This window comes from Canis lupus, chromosome 6, assembly GCF_003254725.2.
Source record: "Canis lupus dingo isolate Sandy chromosome 6, ASM325472v2, whole genome shotgun sequence".
Classification (NCBI taxonomy): Eukaryota; Metazoa; Chordata; class Mammalia; order Carnivora; family Canidae; genus Canis; species Canis lupus.
The window spans coordinates 9,656,301-9,679,505 of record NC_064248.1 but is presented as its reverse complement, the minus strand read 5'-3'; the positions used below and the strand labels follow the sequence as shown (position 1 = coordinate 9,679,505).

At 38.7% G+C, this 23,205-nt stretch overlaps 1 protein-coding gene across 1 annotated transcript in view; it reads left to right on the top strand.

Moving 5' to 3' along the window:
• LOC112646266 (cytochrome P450 3A12) overlaps nt 1–22,972 on the top strand; it is a 33,352-nt gene extending 10,380 nt beyond the window's left edge. Inside the window, exons 5-13 of the mRNA XM_025426105.3 lie at nt 5,088–5,201; nt 5,456–5,544; nt 6,948–7,096; nt 10,680–10,807; nt 11,892–11,958; nt 15,713–15,873; nt 17,888–18,114; nt 20,790–20,952; nt 22,109–22,972. Coding sequence (XP_025281890.2) covers nt 5,088–5,201; nt 5,456–5,544; nt 6,948–7,096; nt 10,680–10,807; nt 11,892–11,958; nt 15,713–15,873; nt 17,888–18,114; nt 20,790–20,952; nt 22,109–22,204 — 1,194 coding nt within the window. The 3' untranslated portion in view covers nt 22,205–22,972. The remainder of the gene's footprint in view (nt 1–5,087; nt 5,202–5,455; nt 5,545–6,947; nt 7,097–10,679; nt 10,808–11,891; nt 11,959–15,712; nt 15,874–17,887; nt 18,115–20,789; nt 20,953–22,108) is intronic.
• Nucleotides 22,973–23,205: the final 233 nt, after the last annotated feature.

Sequence of the window (23,205 nt, the reverse complement as noted above, 5' to 3'; positions counted from 1 at the left end):
ATTTTTCTGTTGATCTTGTTTCCTAAAACCTAGCTTAGCTTATTTAAGATGCAGAGGTGTTCTTTTTTATATTCCTCAAGATTTTCTACATTGACAATTATGTCACCTGAAATAGGGACACTCCTATTTTTATCTTTCCAATCTGTATGTCTTTATTTCTTTGTTTTGTCTTACTGCACTAGCTAAAATTTCTAGTATGATGGTAAGACTGGTGAGAGTGAACATTTTGCCTTGTTCCTGATGTTAGGGGTAAACATTCAGCTTTTCACCACTTAACTATTTTATATATATATATATTTACAATGAAAACTGTATATATTTAAGTGTGATTTTTTTTTTAAGTGTGATGTTTTGATTTATATATACACTGTGAAGTGATTATGACCAATGAATTAACATATCTATCACCACCCAGAGTTACTCTATGTGCGTGTGTGTGGTAAGAATGCGTAAGATCTACTTTTAAAGTAAATTTCAAGTATACAGTACAGTATTAATAATTATAATCACCATGCAGTATATTCAGGCTCCAGAACTTATCCATCTCATTACCAAAAGTTTGTATGATGTGATTTCTATCTGCCATTTTCCCCAACCTCTGATAACTACCATTCTACCCTCTACTACTGAGCTTGACTTCATTTTTCTAGATTCCACTTGTAAGTGAGATCGTGCAAATCCTGTCCTGTGTCTGGTTTAGTGCTCCTACCCTGTTGTCCATGTTGTCCAGGCTCATCCATGCTTGGAAATGACAAGATTTCCTTCCTTTTTAAGATTGAGTAATATTTCATTTTCTGTATCTATTCATCTTTCCCTTTACATTTTAAAGTAATTATTGATAATGATTTATTATTGTCATTTTGTTAGTCCAGCTGTTTAATTGATCAATTTTTCTTCCTTCCCATCTTCCATTGTAATTTCATGTTGTTTTTTCCCACAACTGTGGGAAAAACGCTTTGATTTTTTTCACTTTATCTTTTCTGTGCCTACTCTAGGTTTTGTTTTGGAGTTATCAGGAAGCTTACATAAAATATCCTCTAGATATAGCAGTCTGTTTTAAGCTGATCAGAACTTAAATTTGTTTAAATCCTCCTCACCGATTTTATGTTTTTGGTATCACAGTTTACACATTTTTATAACATGTATCTAACATATTATTTTAGCTGTAGTTCCTTTTTTATTTATTTTAATTTAAAAAATTTTTTTAATTGGAGTTCAATTTGCCAACATATAGCATAACACTCAGTGCTCATCCCGCTGAGTGCCCCCCTCAGTGCCCATCACCCAGTCACCCCAACTCCCCACCCACCTCCCCTTGCACTACCCCTTGTTCATTTCCCAGAGTTAGGTGTCTGTCATGTTTTGTCACCCTCACTGATATTTTCACTCATTTTCTCTCTTTTTATTCCCTTTCATTAAGTTTTATGTTCCCCAAATGAATGAGACCATATAATGTTTGTCCTTTTCTGATTGACTTATTTCACTGTAGTTCCTTTTTTAAAAAATTGTCTTTCAGCTTTCTCTTGAGTTACAGGTAATTTGCATATTATCACTACAATTTCACTGTGTTGTGAATTATGTATTTATATTTATCAGTTACATTTATGCTTTCATGTGATTTTATGTTACTAGTAAGTATTTTTTTTTTTTTTTGCCAACTTGAAGGACTCCCTTTGGTATTTCTTATAAGGCAGGCTTAGTGGTAATGAATTCTGTCTACTTTTGCTTGTCTGGAAATGTCTTTATCTCTCTCTCTTTTCTGAAAGCCTTGTTTTTCTGGGTAAGGTATTCTTAGTTGGTATTTTTTTTTTTCAGCACTTTGAAGAAATCACTCCCTCTATTTTGCTTTTCAAGATTTCTGCTGAGGAATCCACTGATAGTCCCATGGCGTTCCTTTTTATTTGATGAGCTCCTTTTCTCTTGCTGCTTTCAAGATTTTTTGGGGGGTTCAATTTTTGACATTGTTACTATAATGTCTCATGGAGAAGTGTTTTTCAGATTCAATCTTACTGGGGACTTCAAGCTTATTTCCCAAGATTTCCATACATTTCCCTAGGTTTGGGAAGTTTTCAGCCGTTGTTCCTTTAAATAAGTATTCTACCCACTTCTCTCTTTCCTAGGACTCCCATAACATGAATATTGTTTCACTTGATGGTCCTATAAGGGATGGTCCTGTAGGCTTTCCCCCCGCAGTTTGTTCGTTCTTTCATTCTTTCTTTTCTTCTCCACTCTGACTGAATTATTTGAAATAATCCCTAGGACATGGTTGGTTCAGACAGTTGGGGGCCACAATATTGGTAACTGCATGATCCTTAGCAGCAAGTGAAGTAGAGGGTTCTTTGTGCCTGTGGTGTCTGTTGGGGTCTTCAACAGCACCACCAGATCCAGTGCCATAGGACTGGGGAAAGAGAATAGTGGCAAGAGTTGGTGCTCTACACACACTTGTCTGTAGGGGCTGAAAGCAGTCTTATGCCCAGAACAGAGCTAATGCCAGTGGTAGGGCCTATGCCAACTATGGGCACACAAGTAGATTTGAATGCCTGAGCTGTCTGTGTGTACTCACGTGGCTTCAGGGCTAGCCTGTAGTGCATACACAGCAGCAGGCACTCATGACTAGAGTTCAGACTGGCATGGGTGTGGGTGTTACAACTTCAGGGGTTAGCTGTAGTCTCAGTGGCAGTGCAGTGTAGTGACAGGAGTCAGGCATGACTTCAGGTACCTGAAAGGTACTGGGGCTGGGATGGTGTTTTATATGTATGCCCAGTTACAGAGGCCAAGAGTGGTTGGTGGTATAGATTCTAGGGCTCAGGATTTTGGGGGTGGTGCTGGCTGAGGCAACTCAAGTGAATGCAGATGGGACACAGCAGACTCAGGCATCTGGATCTGCAAATGAGAAAACCTGTGAAACTAACTGCAGCAAAATCTTAGAGGGTGCACAGTGCTGTGCTGGCTGTAGATTCCCCAGGAGCTAAGGCTGCTAGGGTCCTCTGAGAGTGGTACATGGAACTGTGTTTACTCCTGCCACTTCGCTGATACTGGTAGTCCTGCCCTTCTTTGTTCCTAGCTATGTCTAGATGTGTCAGCTATGCCAGTCCCTGGAAGGTTTGAAACCAAACAGTTGCTAGTGCCATGCCCTGAAGGACTGGGGCTAATGGTTGCTTATCCTTCTGCTCATTACCCAAGAAGGGGAATTGTGGCAGATCAGGGAGTATCCTGTTGTGCTGAGCAGTGCTGGCCTGGGTCATGGGGTGATGCAAGCAAAATGACTTTATTTCCCTTACCTTGTTTTTGTATGGTTATTCTCAGGAGTTTTAGTCTACTGTGTTGTTGAAGTTTCTTACTTCAACTTGACTCCTAAGCTCTTAGACTTATTTTTGTTATGGATAGCCATCTAATTGTTGCTCCTTTGTGGGACGACAGAGGCTGATGTGTCCTATTTCATCATCTTAGTGATATAACATCAATTTTTCATCACTGAGGTGATGTTGGCTTTAGAGTTTTTAGATGTTTGTTATTAAGTTGTGGAAGTTTTCTGTCTTCCTGGTTTGTGAGATTTTTATCATGAAATGGTGTTGGGGATATCCATTTTATTTTTATTTTGTTTTAATTAAAAATTTTAAAATTAAAATTTAATTAATTAACATATACCGTATTATTAGTTTCAGAGGTAGAATTCAGTAATCTATCAGTTGCATACTATACCCAGTGCTCATTACTTCAGGTGCCCTCCTTAATGCCTATTACCCAGTTACCCCATCCCCCCCACTTCCCCACCAGCAACCGTCCCTCCTTAATGCCTATTAAGGCACAGGTGCCCTCCTTAATGCCTATTACCCAGTTACCCCATCCCCCCCACTTCCCCACCAGCAACCGTCAGTTTGTTCCCTATAGTTAAGATTGTCTTGTGTCTTGTTTGCCTCCCTCTCTGTTTTCCTGTTATTTTATTTTTCCTTCCCTTCACCTATGTTCATCTCCTTTTTTTTCTTAAATTCCATATATGAGTGAAATTATATGGTATTTGTCTTTCTCTACCTGACTTATTTTGCTTAGCATAATACCCTCTAGTTCCATCCACGGTGTTGCAAATGGCAAGATTTCCTTCTTTGTGGTGGCTAAATAATATTTAATTATATATGTATAATTAATCTTCTTTATCCATTCATCTGTCAATCGATATCGGGGTTCTTTTCATATTTTGGCAATTGTGAACACTGCTGCTATAAACATTGGGTGCATAGTGCAATGGCTGGGTTGAGGGTAGCTCTATTTTTAACTTTTAGAGGAACCTCCATACTGTTTTCCAGAGTGACTGCATCAGTTTGCATTTCCATCAACAGTGTAAGAGGCTACCCTTTCTCTGCATCCTTGCCAACACATGTTATTTCCTGAGTTGTTAATTTTACCATGGAGATATCCACTTTAAACAAAATATAATTTAGAAAGATGGAAGAAACATTCAAGCTGGTTGACTTGATAGGCAAGTCCCAAGCTGAGAAATAGAATTATCTAACTCTTTTTCTTTATGTTCCTTTGGGGAAAGTATAGGGGGAAAGATTTCCATGTAACTACATCATTTCTTCACAATAGCAAATGGATTCCTAATCTTTTTATTGTTAACTACTTTTCTTTTTAAATCACCTTATCAAGACATCTGTTTGAGATGCTCATGATATGGATATGTGTAAAGGCAGAACTGGTCTGAGGCAACATACATTTGACAGGGCTATCTGGCTATCTTCCACCAATCCAATTCTACTCTGCAGTTTAGAAGAATATACAAGCTGTTAATCCTGTGTATCCTCCTGGAGGAGTAGTTTGCTGCCAAATTTTCCATACCACATTTACACTGAAAAGTAGATGGAATATAAATGCTAGAAAGCACTCATGTGGCTGGATAACTCCTTCAGCCTTACAGGAAGCTAAGCATTTGGGATAAATATTAATTAAGCACCTACCATAGAGCCTGCTACTAAGTCAGTAATCACTAAATATTTGTTGAACAATTTCTGCATGTTTAACAAAGTTTCCACAACGTTTGAGGCCTTCAAAACTTATGTAGGGCAAAATGTGTTTTGCTTTGACTCCAGTCTTTTGGTCCAGTGGGATTTATGAAAAGTGCCATCTCTCTGTCTGAGGATGAAGAATGGAAGAGAATACGAACGTTGCTGTCCCCAACCTTCACCAGTGGAAAGCTCAAGGAGGTAAGAAAAGAAGAGGTTCAATTAGAAAGTTAAGGAATACATCTGGGGACAGGTAGGAAATAAGATCGTAGTCCATTTCTAAGGACTAGTCTGCTGATTTTGGGCTTCCTAGAAATGGTCTTTTCATGTCCTGGAAGAAACATGATAAAATTTGTTATTAAATGTCCTTTCCTGCTGTATGTTTGTGAAAGCCATGTCATTCTGGGACTTGATTCTTGGATTTAACTTCAGATGGTGTTGTATTTTGTGTGTAGATGTTCCCCATCATTGGCCAGTATGGAGATGTGTTGGTGAGGAACCTGAGGAAGGAGGCAGAGAAAGGCAAATCCATCAACTTGAAAGAGTAAGTAGGAGTGCAGCTTCTAGGATTCCAACTCTGTCATGACACTTTCCAGCTGTTGAAAGCCCAATTCCCACTGTTGAGTTACTCCAATGAACAAGCTGAAGTAGACATGTGGTGTTACAACCCCAGTGGGCCAGCCAAGGAGAGGTAGCTTATCTAAAAAGGCAGAGCAGCTAGGAGAGAGAGGGTCTTCTTTTGTGTACATGAGGCAGGATTAATTTATCTGCTTTATTGTCACCTTGGATATCATGGAAGACAAAAATATGTGCTTGAAAAAAAAGGAAACATGATTGTACCAAATCTTTTAGTGTAGAGAGTATGGAATGGTGGTGGTGGGAGAACACTTGGTATATATTGCTGGGCACTGGGTGTGACAAGAAAGTGATCATGTGGAACTTGGAACAACTTAAACCCCTTCCTGATTTTGTTGCCGATATTAGCAAAATACTAAATATATATATTTTTTGCAAAATGCTAAATACTAACTCTTATGACTATTTGTCCTTCTTTCAATCTCAAAAGAGAGAAGGCCCTGCTCATGGGAGAGACTATATATATATATATATTCTGGTATATATACCAGAGACTATATATATATATATATATATATATATATATATATATATATATATTCTGGTATATTTTTTAATTATGCAGGATGAACAGATATATATTAGGATTGTCCTAGGAAAACTAGTGGTATATGATCACTTAGCTATGGCATCCCCTAAATCAATTTTGGTGTGACTTAATATATATTTTTTAACTAGGAACATTCTTAGTTGAACATTTTCCAGAAATAAGTGAGTCCTCAGGGCAATCTCAGATCAATGGAGATGAGACAAAATGGGTCTTTCAGGAGACTTAACAAGGGTGTAGAGAAAAGGGATGGTGTTCTTGGTAGCACAGAACAGGGTAGGGTGTTGGTGTCCGGTAATGTGCTAAGGAGGAATCAGCTCTGAGCATACAGACTGTGGTGAGAGAAGATCCAGTTCAGTTTCAGCTTTCTTGACTCCCTGAGAAAGGTTTAATTATTCCACCATTTTTCCTGCTCAGACACAGTGATTATCCACCTGCTACTGCCTATACTCAAAACACATTCATGTAATTTGTCTGATTTGGGGTCTCTATCCCTCCATGACTGAGCTCCTTGAGCTCAGAGGTGTGTCTAACTTGCCCTAGTATCCCCATCACCCCCAACACAAGGCCAGCTGCATCACTTGCACCTCATGAGTGAGTGTGATGGGATATAGATTCTTCAGATGATCCAGCGGGTGTTCTGGAAGTATGGCTCTTGTCTTGCCTGAACATTGGAATCTACATGCACTTCTTGCTGAATGTGTTGGCTGAGAATAGTAAAGAGGTGCTGATTTTATCATCCATGTCTTTGTTTTTCTACTCAGCATCTTTGGAGCCTACAGCATGGATGTGATTACCAGCACATCATTTGGAGTGAACATTGATTCCCTCAACAACCCACAAGATCCCTTTGTGGAAAATATCAAGAAGCTCTTAAAATTTGATTTCCTTGATCCATTTTTCTTCTCAATATGTACGTACAGTGCTATTTTCCTTTTTATCCTCCCTTCCTGTTTTCTCCCCTTCTTTCCTCCCTCACTTCCTCTTTTCCTAATTTCAACAACAATTTTATTGAGATATAACTTCATATAACATGGAAGTCCCCTTTGAAAATGTACAATTCAATTTTTACAGTCTTGAGTGTTCATCAACCAAGGAATGGATTAAGAAAATGTGATATGTGTATACCATGGAATCTTATTCAGTCATAAAAATGGAAGAAAATCCTGTACTTGGACAACATGATAGATCCTGAGGGCATTATGATAAATGAAATAAGTCAGACAGGGAAAGACAAATACTGTATGACTTCAATTGCATGTGGAATAAAAAAAAATATAAAAAGGAGATCAGATCTATGGTTCCAGAGGCAGAGGCTGGGAATAGTACTTGAATGAAGGTGACCAAAGGTACAAACTTTCAGCTCTAAGATAAGTATCAAACTGATAAATACAACTTGATGACTGTAGTTAACACTGCTAGGGATGCCTAGGTAGCTCAGCTGTTGAGCATCTGCCTTTGGCTCAGGGCATGATCGTGGGGTCCTGGGATTGAGTCCCCCATCAGGTTTCCCACGGGGAGTCTGCTTCTCTCTCTGACTATGCCTCTGCCTCTCTCATGAATAAATGAATAAAATCTTAAACAAAACAAAACAAAACAAAAAGACACTGTTGTATGATGTATTTGTAATTTGCCAAGAGAGTAGTTTGTAGAAGTTCTCATCATAATGGTGGATAATTTTGTTTTTATAACTAAAGGGGAAGATAGATATTAATTAATCTTATTGTGTATCATTTCATTATATATGTGTGTCAAGTATATGCAGTACACCTTAACTTCTATAGTACAATATGTCTATTATAACTCAATGAAACTGAAAATTCTTCTTGTGCATTCAAAGATGTGTGTAACTTTTACTGCTGTCCATTGTTGGAATATTGTTTTCAACCCAGAAATCATGTACTTTTTTTTTACTATTACTTCCCACTTTCCTTAGTCCTAAGCAACCACTAATCTACTTTTGTCTTAACAGATTTGTTTCTTCTGGACTCTTCATACAGAGAGTCATATAACATCTGATTTTTGTGGCTGCCTTCTTTCATTAGCATAATGTTTTCAAGATTCATCCATGTTGCAGCATGCATCAGAATCTTCTTTTTATGGCAGAACAATATTGCATTGAATAGACATATTGCATTTTGTTTATCCTTCCTTTATTTGATGGACATTTGGGTGTTTCCAACTCTTGGCATTTGTGAATAGTGTTGCTATCCACGTATATGCACAAGTTTTTGTTTAAATACTTGTTTTCAATTCCTTTGGGTATGTACTCAGAGGTGGAATTGTAAAATAACTTTGCTATATTTGTACAACGTTTTACATTGTAACTTGCTAAGTTACTAAGATATAGTATGTTTAATTCAATGAGGAACTGCCAAACTGTTTTCCACCATTTCCACTAATAATGATATCATTGTACATTTCCACTAGTACAGCATGAAGGTTCTAGTTTCTGCCCATCCTTGCCAACATTTGGTCTACACTTGTCTATCTTTTTGATGATGGCCATCTGAATGGGTGTGAAGGGTATCCCATTGTGATTTTGTTTCGCATTTCCTGTGGCTAGTGAAGTTGAGCAACTTTTTATATGCTTGTTGCCTATTTCATAACTTCTTTAGATAAATATGTATTCAAATTCTTGGTTGGGATGTCTAGGGCAATGTTGAATAGAAGTGGCTATAGAGGGACACTGGGTGGCTCAGTGGTTGAGTGTCTGCCTTTGGGTCAGAGCGTGATCCTGGGGTCCTGGGATTGAGTCTCACAGTGGGCTTCCCATGGGGAGCCTACTTCTTCCTCTGCCTATGTCTCTGCCTCTCTCTGTGTCTCTCATGAATAAATAAATAAATATTTAAAAAGGGAAGTGACTATAAAGGCATCCTTGTTTTGTTTAATCTTAGCAGGAAGTGTCCAGTTTATATTAATTGTGGTATCAGCTATGAGTTTTTTGTATATGCCCTTTGTCAGGTTGAGGATATTCCCTTCTGTTGAGTGTTTTTATTGTTAAATGGTGTTGGATTTTTGTTAAATACTTTTTCTGCCTGTATTGAGAAGACCATGTGATTTTTTAAAAAAAATTATTGTATTGTATTGTATTGTATTGTATACTCTGGCATCACTGGGGTAAACCCCTCTTGGTTATGTTATATCCTTCTTTTGATACATTGCTGGGTTCACTTGGCTAGTATTTTGTTGCAGATTTGTGATGTCATAAGATGACATGTCATAAGATATGTTGGTCGGTAGTCTTATTCTATTTTATTTTTTTTGTTTGGTTTTAGTATTAGAGTAATAGTGACCTCATAAAATGAGTTTGGTAGTATTCCTACCTCTTCTGTTTTTTGGAAGAATTTGTACAAAATTCGCATTGATTCTACTTTAAATGTTTGCTAGAACTTAATTGTGAAACATACGGAGCTAAGCTTCTTTTTGTTAGTAGTATCTTCACTACAAATTCAGTCTTTTTATTTGTCTTTCAGATTGCCTGTACGTTTTTTTTTTAATATCACTTTCTAGTTTGTCTTTTTCTAGGATTTTTCCATTTCATCTATTTTATTGGTGTATAGTTGTTCATAGTATTCCCTATATTCCTTTATTTTTGTAATGTTGGCAGTAATCTTCTCTTTCATTTCTGATGATAGTAATTTGAATCTTTTCTCCTTTTTTTTCTTGGTCAGCCTACCTAAAGGTCTTTTGAAAGATTCAGCTTTGCTTTTATTGAATTTTCTCTTTTTTTAAAATTCTTATTTCATAAGTTTCACCTTTTGTCTGTGCTATATGCTTCCTTCTGCTTGCTTTAGTTTTAGTGTGCTCTTGTATTTTTGGCATGTTTTTGACAGAAAGCTCATTGCTTTGAGATCTTGGTTCTTTTTGATAGGCAGGTGTATATAATGATAAATTTCTTTTTGGTCATTGCTTTTATGATATCCCATGAGCTTTGGTATGTGATTTCTTCATTTTCATAATCTCTAAATGATTCTAAAGTGCCCATTTGATTTCTTCTTTGCCCACTGGCTGTATAGGAATGCATGTATAATTTCTACAGATTTGTGAGTTTCCCAATGTTGTTTGTGTTCTTGATTTCTAATTATATTCCATTGTGGTAAAAGGGCTACTGTGTATTATTTTCATTTTGACAACAATTTCTTAAACAGCATGATTAATTAAAGTAGCATATTATGGTCTAGTGTTTCCAAATAGGCTCTAGTCCAAAAATAAAAGGCTAAGATATTCAGGGATGTAGTCCTGTTCCTTTGGTCACTCCAGAGATGTGGCAGGAAACACTGATCTGACTGCGCTAGTGGTGGTCCCTATGTCTGACTTGCTCTGGCTCAGCCATTGGCTTGAAAATTCGAGGAAAAATCATAGAGGGAATAACTCCTGATATGAATGACTCCTGGTGTCTTTTAATCCTCTGATTGGAAGACCAAGTTATAATTTTCCAGGGAAATTTTGCATTTTCATTGTAATTTCAACTGTTTTTTTTTTCCCCTTTACAGTACTGTTTCCATTCCTTACCCCAGTTTTTGAAGTATTAAATATCTGGCTCTTTCCAAAAAGTGTTACTGATTTTTTCACAAAATCTGTAAAAAGAATGAAGGAAAATCGCCTCAAAGATAAACAAAAGGTAAATCCCATGGTGGTTATGTGTGGGTGTTCACTTTTGATCTTTTATTGAGCTGTATACATCCAATGTGCACACTTCTAAGTATATTTTTATGGTAGGTAGAGAACTATAGGATTTAGAGCAGAAGACTACAATTTTAGGAAGAATGAAAAAGGTGAAGGTCAGGGAAGGAGATAAGATGAGTCAGAGACAATGTTTAAAATTTAATAATAAACATAGCAACTAGTATGTCACTGCATAAACTTTAGTGAGAGAAAAACTACCACTTCCCTTCAATAAATTGGCAAAACATAAGAATTATTTTTAAAATCATTTTCCTGGTAGTGTAATTTTGCCAAATCTTACATTGGCAAAGAATCCCTTCAATTCAAACACTTTTATCCTACTGTTCTCCAGGGGAAAGTCCCATCAGGCACCTGGTGGAATATAGTCTGTGTTAAATTTGAGCCTGTCATAGTCTGGAATGGGTAGAAGTCTTCTCTGGACACTGAAGCTGCAAGCTGGCTAAGCCAGCTTTGCCTTCATGAGGCCTGATGGCCAGCACTAGGATGTGTGTAGGACAAGGAGACAGGGCTGATATCACTGAATATTGTGCAGAGGTCTGGGAGAGTGGGACATTGGAAGATGCTGACACAGAAGCTGCTTATGGACTCTGCAGAGGTCAGGGAATTGGTCTATGTGGCTATTCATTAAGAATTAAGGCTGGAAAAAAAAAAAAGAATTAAGGCTGGAAGAAAGGACTGAAGTCAGGTACTTTCTCCTTAGCTAGTAGATGTGACAGGAGAGGGATCAGGCAACTCTTGGGCCAAGAAGGTATGTTCAAAAGTCAGAGAAGCTGAGGATCAGAGAAAGCAAGATCCAAAAAGCAATGGAACATAATGGCTGGATTCCTGTCAGGGAAACATCCTGCTCTCCAAGATTTATAGCTGGACATTTTGTTCTCTGACAACACTAGTCAAACTTCTGGAAATTTTTAGAGGTAAAGGGCCATATTCTCAGGAAAGATGTTATGTATTGTACCTCTGATTTATTTCTGACTTCACAAGTGATTTTTTGTCATTGAAATTTATCTTTCTGTTTCTAGCATCGAGTGGACTTTCTTCAGCTGATGATTAACTCCCAGAATTCTAAAGAAACAGACACTCATAAAGGTAGGCAAGGAGAGCTTCAGAGGGCCATTGATGGGGTGGCTCAGAGAGATGGGTGTGATTCTGAGGTGTGGAGGATGATTTTTAGCAGATGAAATTTTGTCAAATAAAGACACATGTTCAGATACAAATGGTAGTCAGAGCATTTTCCAGGAAAACAAGTCCACAAGTTTTTTCAAAGCTTGAAGGGCAATGATAGGCAAACAATCAGTGGTCTCCCACAGGGAGCTTGTTTTTTTCTTTCTTTTTTTTTTTAAGATTTTATTTATTTATGAGAGACAGAGAGAGAGAGAGAGAGAGGCAGAGACACAGGCAGAGGGAGAAGCAGGCTCCATGCAGGGAGCCTGATGTGGGACTCGATCCCGGGATTCCAGGATCACGCTCTGGGCCAAAGGCAGGCGGTAAACCGCTGAGCCACCCAGGGATCCCCAGGGAGTTTGTTTTTAATGTCAATCCTGCAGCCTAATCCAGATCCAGTTAATCAGAACCTCTGCCTGGAAATTCACATCAGGATTCATTACATCAGGAGGCACATGGCCCCAGTGTTGGTGACCTTAACTTGACACACTTGGTTAAATTTGTGTTCACTGGCTTAGTCTACTGGAAGTTTTTTTTTTTTTTTTTCCTTTTCGTAATTAGGTAGTAACTGGTGCAGGATGCTTTTGTGACTTTGTGCATATTGTGTTTCTCTTAAACTGTTCCCTACTACTTTTATCATCCACAGATGATCTTTGACTATAACCATTATTACCATGATGGTCACAAAATAATGATTTTCCACTTCCACCATTCTTCTACATTCTGAGTGATAGTCCATTGTTAGGGTGAGCTTTCCATTCCTTATTGTATTTGTTTATTTATATATGTCAGTATGATCTCTTATATTACTAACTTAATCTCTTACATCGTTTTTTTTTTTTAAGATTTATTATTTATTTATTTATTTATTTATTTATTTATTTATTTATTTATGATAGACAGAGAGAGAGAGAGAGAGAGAGAGAGAGAGAGGCAGAGACACAGGAGGAGAGAGAAGTAGGCTCCATGCCGGGAGCCCGACGTGGGACTTGATCCTGGGACTCCAGGATTGCGCCCTGGGCCAAAGGCAGGCGCTAAACTGCTGAGCCACCCAGGGATCCCTCTTACATCGTTTTTTATTTAGATCTCCAATTCTCTCAGATTTTTCCTCTGGAAGCCCTTTTTAGTGGGTTCCTGTGTCCTTTTTTCTTTCTTCTTTCTTTATGTTTCCAATAGACTTTATTTTTTTATAGCAGTTTAGGTTCACTGCAAAATTGACTGAAAGACATAGAGATTTATCCCATATTCCTCCTGCCCCATCTACATACAGCATCCCCCATTATCAAAAGTCCACACAATATGGTAATTTTGTCGTAATCGATATACCTACAATGACACATTATTACCACCCAAAATCCATAGTTTACATTACAGTTTACCCCTAAAGTTGTACATTTTATGGGCTTTGACATATGTATAATGATGTGTAACCACCATTATAGCACATAGAGTATCTGTATCCTTTTCCCATATTATTTTCTGAGCATTTCCTTGCATTCTGGTGTGAGACATTCCAGATTTCTCTTTTGTTTCCCCTGACGAGCCTTGGAATCAGCCATTTCTCCGAGAAACTCTAATTTTTTTTTTAGTGAGAATAGTATTTAGAAACCAAAATCTGGGATCCCCCAGTACTCATTGCTACTAGGGTTTCTTTGCTTCTATTTCCTCTCAGTGAGCCAAGTTAAGAACATCAAATATATTTACACAGGACTGACCAACATAAACATTTGTATATCTATCCATAACCAGTAATTTAATTATGATCTGTTTGAAAGAAAAGAGGAGGCTTGATTTATAGTTGTTTTTATGACAGATATATTTCCATTTGGTTAAATTCAAGCTATCTATGGTTTGACAGTCATCTCACAAAATTCTTGAATATAACAGTTGATTCTAGAGAAAAAGGATGGGCTTACTCTATCATACCACTAATATATATATATGTGTATAACTAATGTCTCTATCTATCTATCTATCTATCTATCTATCTATCTATCTATCTATGTAGTTCTACTATTTTCTGTGATGAAGGAAATATTTTATATATGCTTGGTCCTGTACAGAACCACTTCATGTGATTATTCAGTATGTGACATGTGGGTAGTGTCACTGAGATCTGAATCTTTTTTTTTAAGATTTCATTTATTTATTTGACAGAAAGCGAGAGCAAAAGCAGGGGGAGTGGCAGGCAGAGGGAGAGGGAGAAGCAGGCTCTCTGATGAGCAGGGAGCCCAATGTGGGGCTCGTTCTCAGGACCCGGAGATCTTGACCTGAGCCATGAGCCAAAGGCAGATGATCAACTGACTGAGGCACCCAAGCACCCTGAGATCTGAATCTTATACTGTATTTAATATATCTAATTAAAATTTAAATATAAATAGCCATATCCGGCAAGAAGCTACCAATTGGACATCACAGCCCTAAACATTTATTATCATGGGATCCATGGAAATGGAGGGCAAGAATCTGATGGTTGAATTATCTAGGGCAGCATAACAAAGTATGACTGGGAAATCAGAATTTTGTATATTTTTCTTGTACTTTTTATATTATTTTTAGTTTTGAGTTACGTGTTTGTGGTAGGTCAGTGCTCTTAGTATCTAAATGTCCTAATACAGTTCTGATTAAAGAGATTAGAGCATGACCATGCTGAGTTTCTGCCAGGAGAAAATCAAAGGATATGCCAACATCTTCATAGTGGGGCCATTCATTAAGGAAGGTGACATTCAGACCATGATTGAATAAGTATTGCTAATTCCATTCACTGGATTCAGTTTGTCTAGATTTCATGCTGGCCTATACCCTGCTATTGACACATTCTTTCTTCTGCTCATTTGGTGGCATTACTTATCCTAGTTCCATCACCACTCTTCTAGCTTTTTGTCTGTGTTGTAGTTTCTGTACATATTGGAGATCATGCACTTGCGAAGTTGTGTGCCAGGTCTTCTACTAGCTGAGACCTCTGAAAGGTATAATCCATGCTTCTCAAGCTAGGTTGTTCACACAAATCACCACATCTCATGAAAGCTCAGACTTTGATTCGATAGTTCTAGGGTGAGGTTTGAGATTCTGCATTTCTAATAAACTCCCAGATGCTGCAGATGCTGATGGTCCATGGATCACTCTTTGAGCAACAAGAATTTATCAGTAGACAATATTGTTCTCTTCACTTTCCACAAATATGTTTGGATGAAAGATCATTCATTTTTTCCTGACAATTGAGTCTTAGTATCACAAACTCTCTAAATAAATTTAAGTTCTCTTTTAGCTAGAAGAATATAAATTTTCCTGGGGGAGAATGGTATCCCATGTTACTTACGACTGAAGTACTTTTAGGATCCTCCAAAGGTCATGCTGATAACACCATGTACGTTAGACAGAAATGCCATCTCCTGAAATTACCTATCTGTGTTGGTGCGGAGGGTGGCACTAGCAGGAGCAGATGGCCAAGAATAGTATAGACCATAGGAAGAACCAGATCAAGATAACTTCTGGCTTTTCTGGCTCTGTAAGATAGACATCAGAGTGCAAACCACTCTGAGTTTGATTCTGAATTGCTTTTACATTTTCCCCAAGGGAATTGGGAGTTTCAAATGGACTTCTCATTATCTAAAGTGTGTTTGTGTGTTTTTTTTTACATTCACCTGCTATAGCTAAAATGTGTTTCTTGTCCTTTTAGCTCTATCTGATTTGGAGCTGGTGGCCCAATCTATTATCTTTATTTTTGCTGGCTATGAGACCACTAGCACTTCTCTTTCCTTCCTTATGTATGAATTGGCCACTCACCCTGATGTCCAGCAGAAACTGCAGGAGGAGATTGATGCGACTTTCCCCAATAAGGTGAGGGGGTTATACCTGAAGAAGGGAGTCAGTGTAGGTTTGGTTATGTCTCAGTAACAGATTAGCCCTTAAACCTAGTAGGTTTTCATAAAAAGGTTTACTCCTATTTCCACATTCGCATGTCAGATATGGGCCTTAGCAGAAGTTGGGAGTGAGTCTCTGCTCCATACAGTTATTGGTGATACCAGGTAAAGAGGCTCCATTTTCTTATACCTGCAGTTATCTAGAACCTGGGGACTTATTGTTTGCTTGGTAATAAGGAACTATGTGTTACTCACTTGATTTTCAAATGTTTGGCTCCAGACTTACATACAGTCTCATCAGTTCACCCCTCATTTGCAAAATGGTTTCCCGTAAGTTCATGTGAGCTAGGAAATATGGGGGTCTCCATGATCCTGGGTGAGCAGTGTATGATTCTACTACTCTCTACTACACACCCTATGAAGTGTCAACTCTATTATTTCCATTTAACAAGTCAGAAAACTGAGCTATAGAGAGACAATATATCACATAACTAGTAGTGTAGAATTCAAGCTAGGAGCCAAGTGCTTGGATCCTGATTGACCTCTAATCTGTACAATGTTGGGTCTTACACAAAGCAGCAAGTGATAGACATATATTGCCCACACTGTTTTCAGATTTCTGCGCATCCTGAAGTTCCCTTCTTATGAAGAGACCTGACCCCTGGGTCTGGAGTGGCCTGTTTGGCAAACAGTGAGACTCCAAAGTGACAACTAGGAGACCCTTCCAGCAACAGAGGGTGGGGCTTAGAACAGGGTTCTGATCCCCTGTATTACTTTTCCTAGAACTGAAATTGTGTGCCCACAATTGGTAGCATCCAATTGTAGCCTTCTCTTGCCCCATTTGCGTTGAAAGAAAGTAGTGTCTCCCCAAATTATTTAGTGTTTTTCTCCAAATATTGTAAATAGAATTGAAAAACTAGGAAGGCAGGATATTTCAACTAGGACAGTTTATGAGGAAGAGGGGAATTTTCTGTGGCACATTCTCCTTTCATGATACAGATGTGTCGCCCCTGTTTTGAAAGGAACAAAAGACTTCAACAGATTTCATTTAAGATTAAGGGCCATAGGGAAGGGAAAATATGATTAAAACAGAGAGAGAGTTGGGATTCTGGGTGATGGGCACTGAGGAGGGCACTTGATGAGATGAGTACTGGGTGTTATACTATATGTTGGCCAATAGAACTTCAATAAAAACAAATGAAAAAAAAAACAGAGAGAGACAAGCCATAAGAGACTCTTAAGTATAGGAAACAAATGAGGGTTGCTGGAGAGGAGGTGGAAGAGGGGTTAGGGTAGTAGGGTAATGGGCATTCAGGAAGGCACTTGATGTAATGAGCGCTGGGTATTATATGAACTGAGCAGTCAGTTCTAATTCTAATTCTTCCTCTGAAACTAATAATACACTATATGTTAATAAAATAAATTTAAACAAAAAATGTAGAAAAAAGGTCAAGGGTCACACTCTATTAGTCACTTTTGTTCACACAAGGAAGAAAAACCATTACCTGGTAGTGGGAAGGATTTCAGGCCCTGTGTAGGAGATCGTCATAGTCGTCTCCCCCAGTCATTACTATTGCTGCTTACGTCTATGACTCACATGTCAGTGAGCCATTGAGTAGATCAAAGGACATGCTAGACATTCAAATGTCCACAAATACCCTTTACCAAAATACATGATTCTTAGGTGTTCCTAATACTTCAGTAGTAGTATATACAGTGCATTGAACTTTGATCCCAAATCTCAATTTTTAAAAAGATTTTATTTATTTATTTATTTATTTATTTATTTATTTATTTGAGAGAGAGAGAGAGAGAGAGAGAAGGTAGAGACACAGGCAGAGGGAGAAGCAGGCTCCATGCAGGGAGCCTGACGCAGGACTTGATCCCGGGTCTCAAGGATCACACCCTACGCTGAAGGTGGTGCTAAACAGCTGAACCACCCGGGCTGCCCCCAAATCTCAATTTATCAAAATCTGTTTCTTTCCTTCCAGGCATTGCCCACTTACGATGCCCTTGTGCAGATGGAATATCTGGACATGGTGTTGAATGAAACTCTCCGATTATACCCAATCGCTGGTAGACTTGAGAGGGTCTGTAAGAAAGATGTGGAAATCAGTGGTGTGTTCATTCCCAAAGGGACAGTGGTGATGGTGCCAACCTTTACTCTTCATCGAGACCAGAGTCTCTGGCCAGAGCCTGAGGAATTCCGACCTGAAAGGTACAGGGAACCCTGCAAAGGGGAACCCACCCTCATATTGGAGGATATTCTGTATTTTCTTAGTATAGATGACAATCGTGTGGTGGTACAATGATTTATTTGTACATTTTTTTATTCTTAGAAGTATTTTTCTTGTTACAAAATGAACATTATTGTCCAAATTTTACAAACTCTAGTTGAGAATAAAGAAAATTAACATCATCACCAGTCACAATATATCAGGATTATTAATCATGTGATGTATGTCCTTGTGGATGTTTTTCTATGCATATATAGAAGCTTAAAAGTTAAGATGGCATTATATATTTTTGAGGTACTGAGTTAATGTAACAGTAAAGTATAAACAACGTACCATAATTGTGTTTGTGATTATATGTATATACATAATATACTTAACCATTATCTTAATTAAGAAAATGGGACTTTTTGTTACTTTAGTGTTTCTGTCCTCTTTAGCTCTCTGGATTTACTCCTTAGATTTTCGCATTCTGTGTTTGTAACCCTGCGCCACCATGTCTGCTAGGTATAGTGTGAGGACAGAGGCTGTGGTGCTGAGAGTTCACATCCCTGGCAGGAGGAGCAGCAGCCTGAGGACAGAGTGTGCTGGAGACCTGATAGGTCCTGTGCTGTCTGTGGTTGCAGTTCTAAGCATCTCTCATCTCTCTAGTATCTGGGATTTATCCAAAGTGAGGTCATCTGTTCTCTAGCCATTTAGACATCCTCCTTGGAGGGGTCTTGAGTTTTCTCTTCTGGGAATTCAGAGCAGAGTCTGGCTTTGGGTAAGCCTGAATTCTGCAAAAGTCCATGCTTTCCTGTTTATTGTATTGGTGGGCAAAATTTGGATGAGTTTTTAGAGACCTAGATGTTTAGCCCCCGACTAAAAGTCCCTGTTAGCAGAGCTCTTTTCTGGGCTCATGGTGTCCTTAGTGCTAGCAATGCGTCTACACATAGTACTTGCTGAAAGAACTTAGAGTTGACCAAGTCATCTGTTTTCTGGACCAGGAGACCTGATGGCTCCCACAAGTTCAGCTGTTCAGTCTCCTATAGCTTCTCAAACAGAAACCAGTGATCACTTCTGTACTTGTTTATGATTCATTCAGCCATGAGAGGAAGTGCTTACCTACATGTGTTAGGAACTGTGCCAGGTAGTGAAATCCATGTATTAAAAATATCAATTATGAATAATTAAAAAAAGATTTTATTTATTATTTCAGATAGGCAGAGAGTGAGTGAGAGAGTGAGAGAGAGAGAGCACAAGCAGGGGGGAGGGACAGAAGGAGAAGCAGGATCCCTGTTGGGCAGGGAACTTGATGTGGGGCTCCACTGGAGTACCCTAATATCATGACCTGAGCCAAAGGCAGACACTTAACCAACTGAGCCACCCAGGTACCCCTTATGGATAATTTTTTAAAAAGATTTTATTTGTTTGAGAGAAAGCAAGCATAAGCAGGGGGAGGAGCAGAGGGAGAAGGAGAAGCCCCAATATGGGGCTTGATTACAGGACGTGAAGATCATTCCCTGAGCCAAAGGCAGATGCTTAACCATCTGAGCCACCCAGTCTCCCATGTTGCAGAGAATTTTTGACACATGCACAAACATTATATAGACACAAGTCTATGAAATACTTTTAATGAATTTATATATGCCCACCACCTGCCTAGTAACTACTAACCCATATCAGCTACTCCATCCACACACCATTATAATTCTTTTACTGTTTTCCATATTATTTTAAGGCATATCATGGAAACATTTCAGTATGTTCTTCATGATAAAAGGAGTTTAAATAATACCTCACCTAAATGCCATTATCATTTTCCCAAATCCACATGTTTCCTGAATATAAGTATTAAGGAATGAGTTTTTTAAAAAGATTTTATTTATTTATTCATGAAAGTGTGTAAAGAGAGAGAGAAAGGCAGAGACACAGGCAGAGAGAAAAGCACAGTCAGAGAGAAGCCCGATGTGGGGCTCAATCCCTGGACTCCAGGATCACGCCCGGGGCCAAAGGCAGGCGCTAAACCGCTGAGCCACCCAGGGATCCCAAGGAATGAATTTTGAATGAAGCATAGGTCTAACCCAAAAGGAATTTATAGTGTCTTAGAACAGATAGACAAAAACTCAATGATTATAATGATTATACATAGATCTAAGTATCATTATAGTGGAGTAGCGTCACGTGCCCATGTAAATCATGTGAAAATCTTTTCCGTGTAAGTGGTTGGGAGTGGTCCTTGCAGGGAGTGTAGGGATGTGAAGGGAAAAATAACAATGGTAAAACATAGGAGGCATTTCTCTACTTCCTTTTTCTATGAGCATGTGACCAACATAAGTGGGAATGGAGGCATCAACCTACCTTTCCTCCAGTCAGGCTCATTTCCTGCTTGCCTTTCAAAGTGTGAACATCACACCACCCTCAATATAATTCTAGTGTCTAAGGTAAATCTTTTCAACAGCTTTATGTCATGTCCTCAGCAAGACTGAATGCTCCCATAGGGCAAGGGGAATCCAACGACCTGTAGCTTACAATTGTCATAGCAGAATAAGCATAGCAGGATTACAGTAAACAACCCATCAAAGTTTCCTATATACTCCTGGTTGAGAACCCCAAACATGTACTTCTTGTGGTCTTTATGATTAACTAAACTTGTTTTCCACTTCCATTGTGGAGCCAGGTTCAGTAGGAAGAACAAGGACAGCATAAATCCTTATACATACCTGCCTTTTGGAACTGGACCCCGAAACTGCATTGGAATGAGGTTTGCGATCATGAACATGAAACTTGCCCTTGTTAGGGTCCTGCAGAACTTCTCCTTCAAACCTTGTAAAGAAACACAGGTCAGAGAGATAACGTTCTGCATAAATAGTGTTTTATTGGTTTTTTTTTAACTAAGAGATATGAAATAGATGTGTGTGTGTGTGTGTGTGTGTTTGTGAGCGAATGTGCTCACTTTATCCTTAGTAATTTGTTCTATCAGCCCAGTAATCTATTAGAGTCATCTGTGGCCTTGAAGGGTCCTTTAGCTCTTGAGTGCCACATCTGTGATTCATAACCGCCCAACCATAAGGGTCATCTGTCAGTATAGTTCACATGAAATTATTATGCACAGTCCTTTGATCTTGAGTAGTGTTTTAAATCTCTTTCAAGTCCACTGAAAGGAAAGGAACACATTGTGCACAATCATGATGTGCAATGTGGTGATAACCATGATGTGACTTTTGAATGATGCTCTTCTCCACTACAATTTATAGACACTATTGTGACCATGGTTCTCAACCTTGGTTTTACTCTGAAGTCAGTGGGTTCATTAAAAATCCTATATTCTAACATAATTCACCCAGAGAATGGCTTTAAATGTGTCCCCACTGATTCTCAAGTGCAAGCAAGGTTGAGAGTCACTGGTGTGAAACATGCCTGACTGATGTGAAGGAGTCCCATGGTCCAGGCCATCCTAGCTACTTGGCTCCACCTTCTCCAGTCAGGCTGTGCTCCCTTTCCATGCTAGTCTGTTATCATGGATGGATGTTTCCATGGGAGAGAGTACAGGATGTTTATCAGTGTAGATGTTCATATGATAAAATGTGTAATAAACACTCAGGATGGCCTACAAGCTTCAACGTATACAAAATTATCTCTCTCACTTTTCAAAATTGTTTGCCATAATAGGTAAGAATCTGTCTTAAATTTAAATACTCATCCTTTTTACTTAAAATTTAAATATAAAAGTATATAAACCAATATGAGTTTGTCTCCAGCCTGGTACTGAGTGGGTGGTCAGTAGATACTCTGTTGAATGAGTGATGGATGAATGCTTACATACTCCAGTCTTGACAACTTACAGAATAATTTTAAAGAATCAGAGATATATGAATCTATAAGTAGTATTTATATATTTGTAATGCATTATTGTCCTTCATATATCTTGCCTGCTTTGCTTCTGTTGTTAGCTGGATTTTCATGGTCGTTTCTCATATACTTGTTTAACTGTTGCAGATCCCCCTGAAATTAAATGCTCAAGGGATTATTCAACCTGAAAAGCCCATTGTTCTCAAGGTTGAGCCAAGAGATGGGAGTGTAAATGGAGCCTGACTTTCCCTAAGGACTTCCTTTTGTTCTTCAAGAAACTATCCCAGAACACCAGAGACCTCAATTTCCTTTGATTATGTGGTTTCACTCATGTAGGGAATATAAGAAATAGTGAAAGGGGTTGTAGGGGAAAGAAGGGAAAACGAGTGGGAAAAATTAGAGAGGGTGACACAGAATGAGAAACTCTTAACTCTGGGAAATGTACAAGGGATAGTGGAAGGGGAGGCAGGTGGGGGGATGGGGTGACTGACGGGCACTGAGGAGGGCACTTGACGGGATGAGCACTGGGTGTTACAATGTATGTTGGCAAATCAAACTTCAATAAAAAATATATTAAAAACCCCAGAAATGATCCCTGGGTGGCGCAGCGGTTTGGCGCCTGCCTTTGGCCCAGGGCGCGATCCTAGAGACCCGGGATCGAATCCCATGTCAGGCTCCTGGTGCTCGGAGCCTGCTTCTCCCTCTGCCTGTGTCTGCCTCTCTCTCTCTCTCTCTCTCTCTCTCTCTCTCTGTGACTATCATAAAAAAAAAAAACCAGAACAGAAATGAAGGTGGGCTTCATGTACAACCTGTGACAGATGACTAGGGATTCCACACATTCATTTAGCTTTCTCTGGTATCTGTGTAGAGCATTATATATTATGGGGAATAAAGGAAGTAGCTCATAAGTGCCAGACATGTAGACACAGTTTATCTGTTTCACACAGACTACCCCCAGTTTGTACCATCTACTACCCTGAGTGTTGATCTAGAATAAAACTTTCTCAATAACTTTATCAACAAACTTTAATGGAAACAGGAATTATTGTGGTGGTGGTGGTAATGACATTTATATCACATGTCTTATTTGGAATATTCTACATTGAATATTACACTTAGCAAGTCAATCAACATCTCTTTACAAAAGTATTAACATGGCTTCATCCACATTAAGGGGGAATCTATAGAACTGATGAGTAAGAGCCAGTGAATGAATGCTTTGACCATTACAGTCCCTGGGTGAA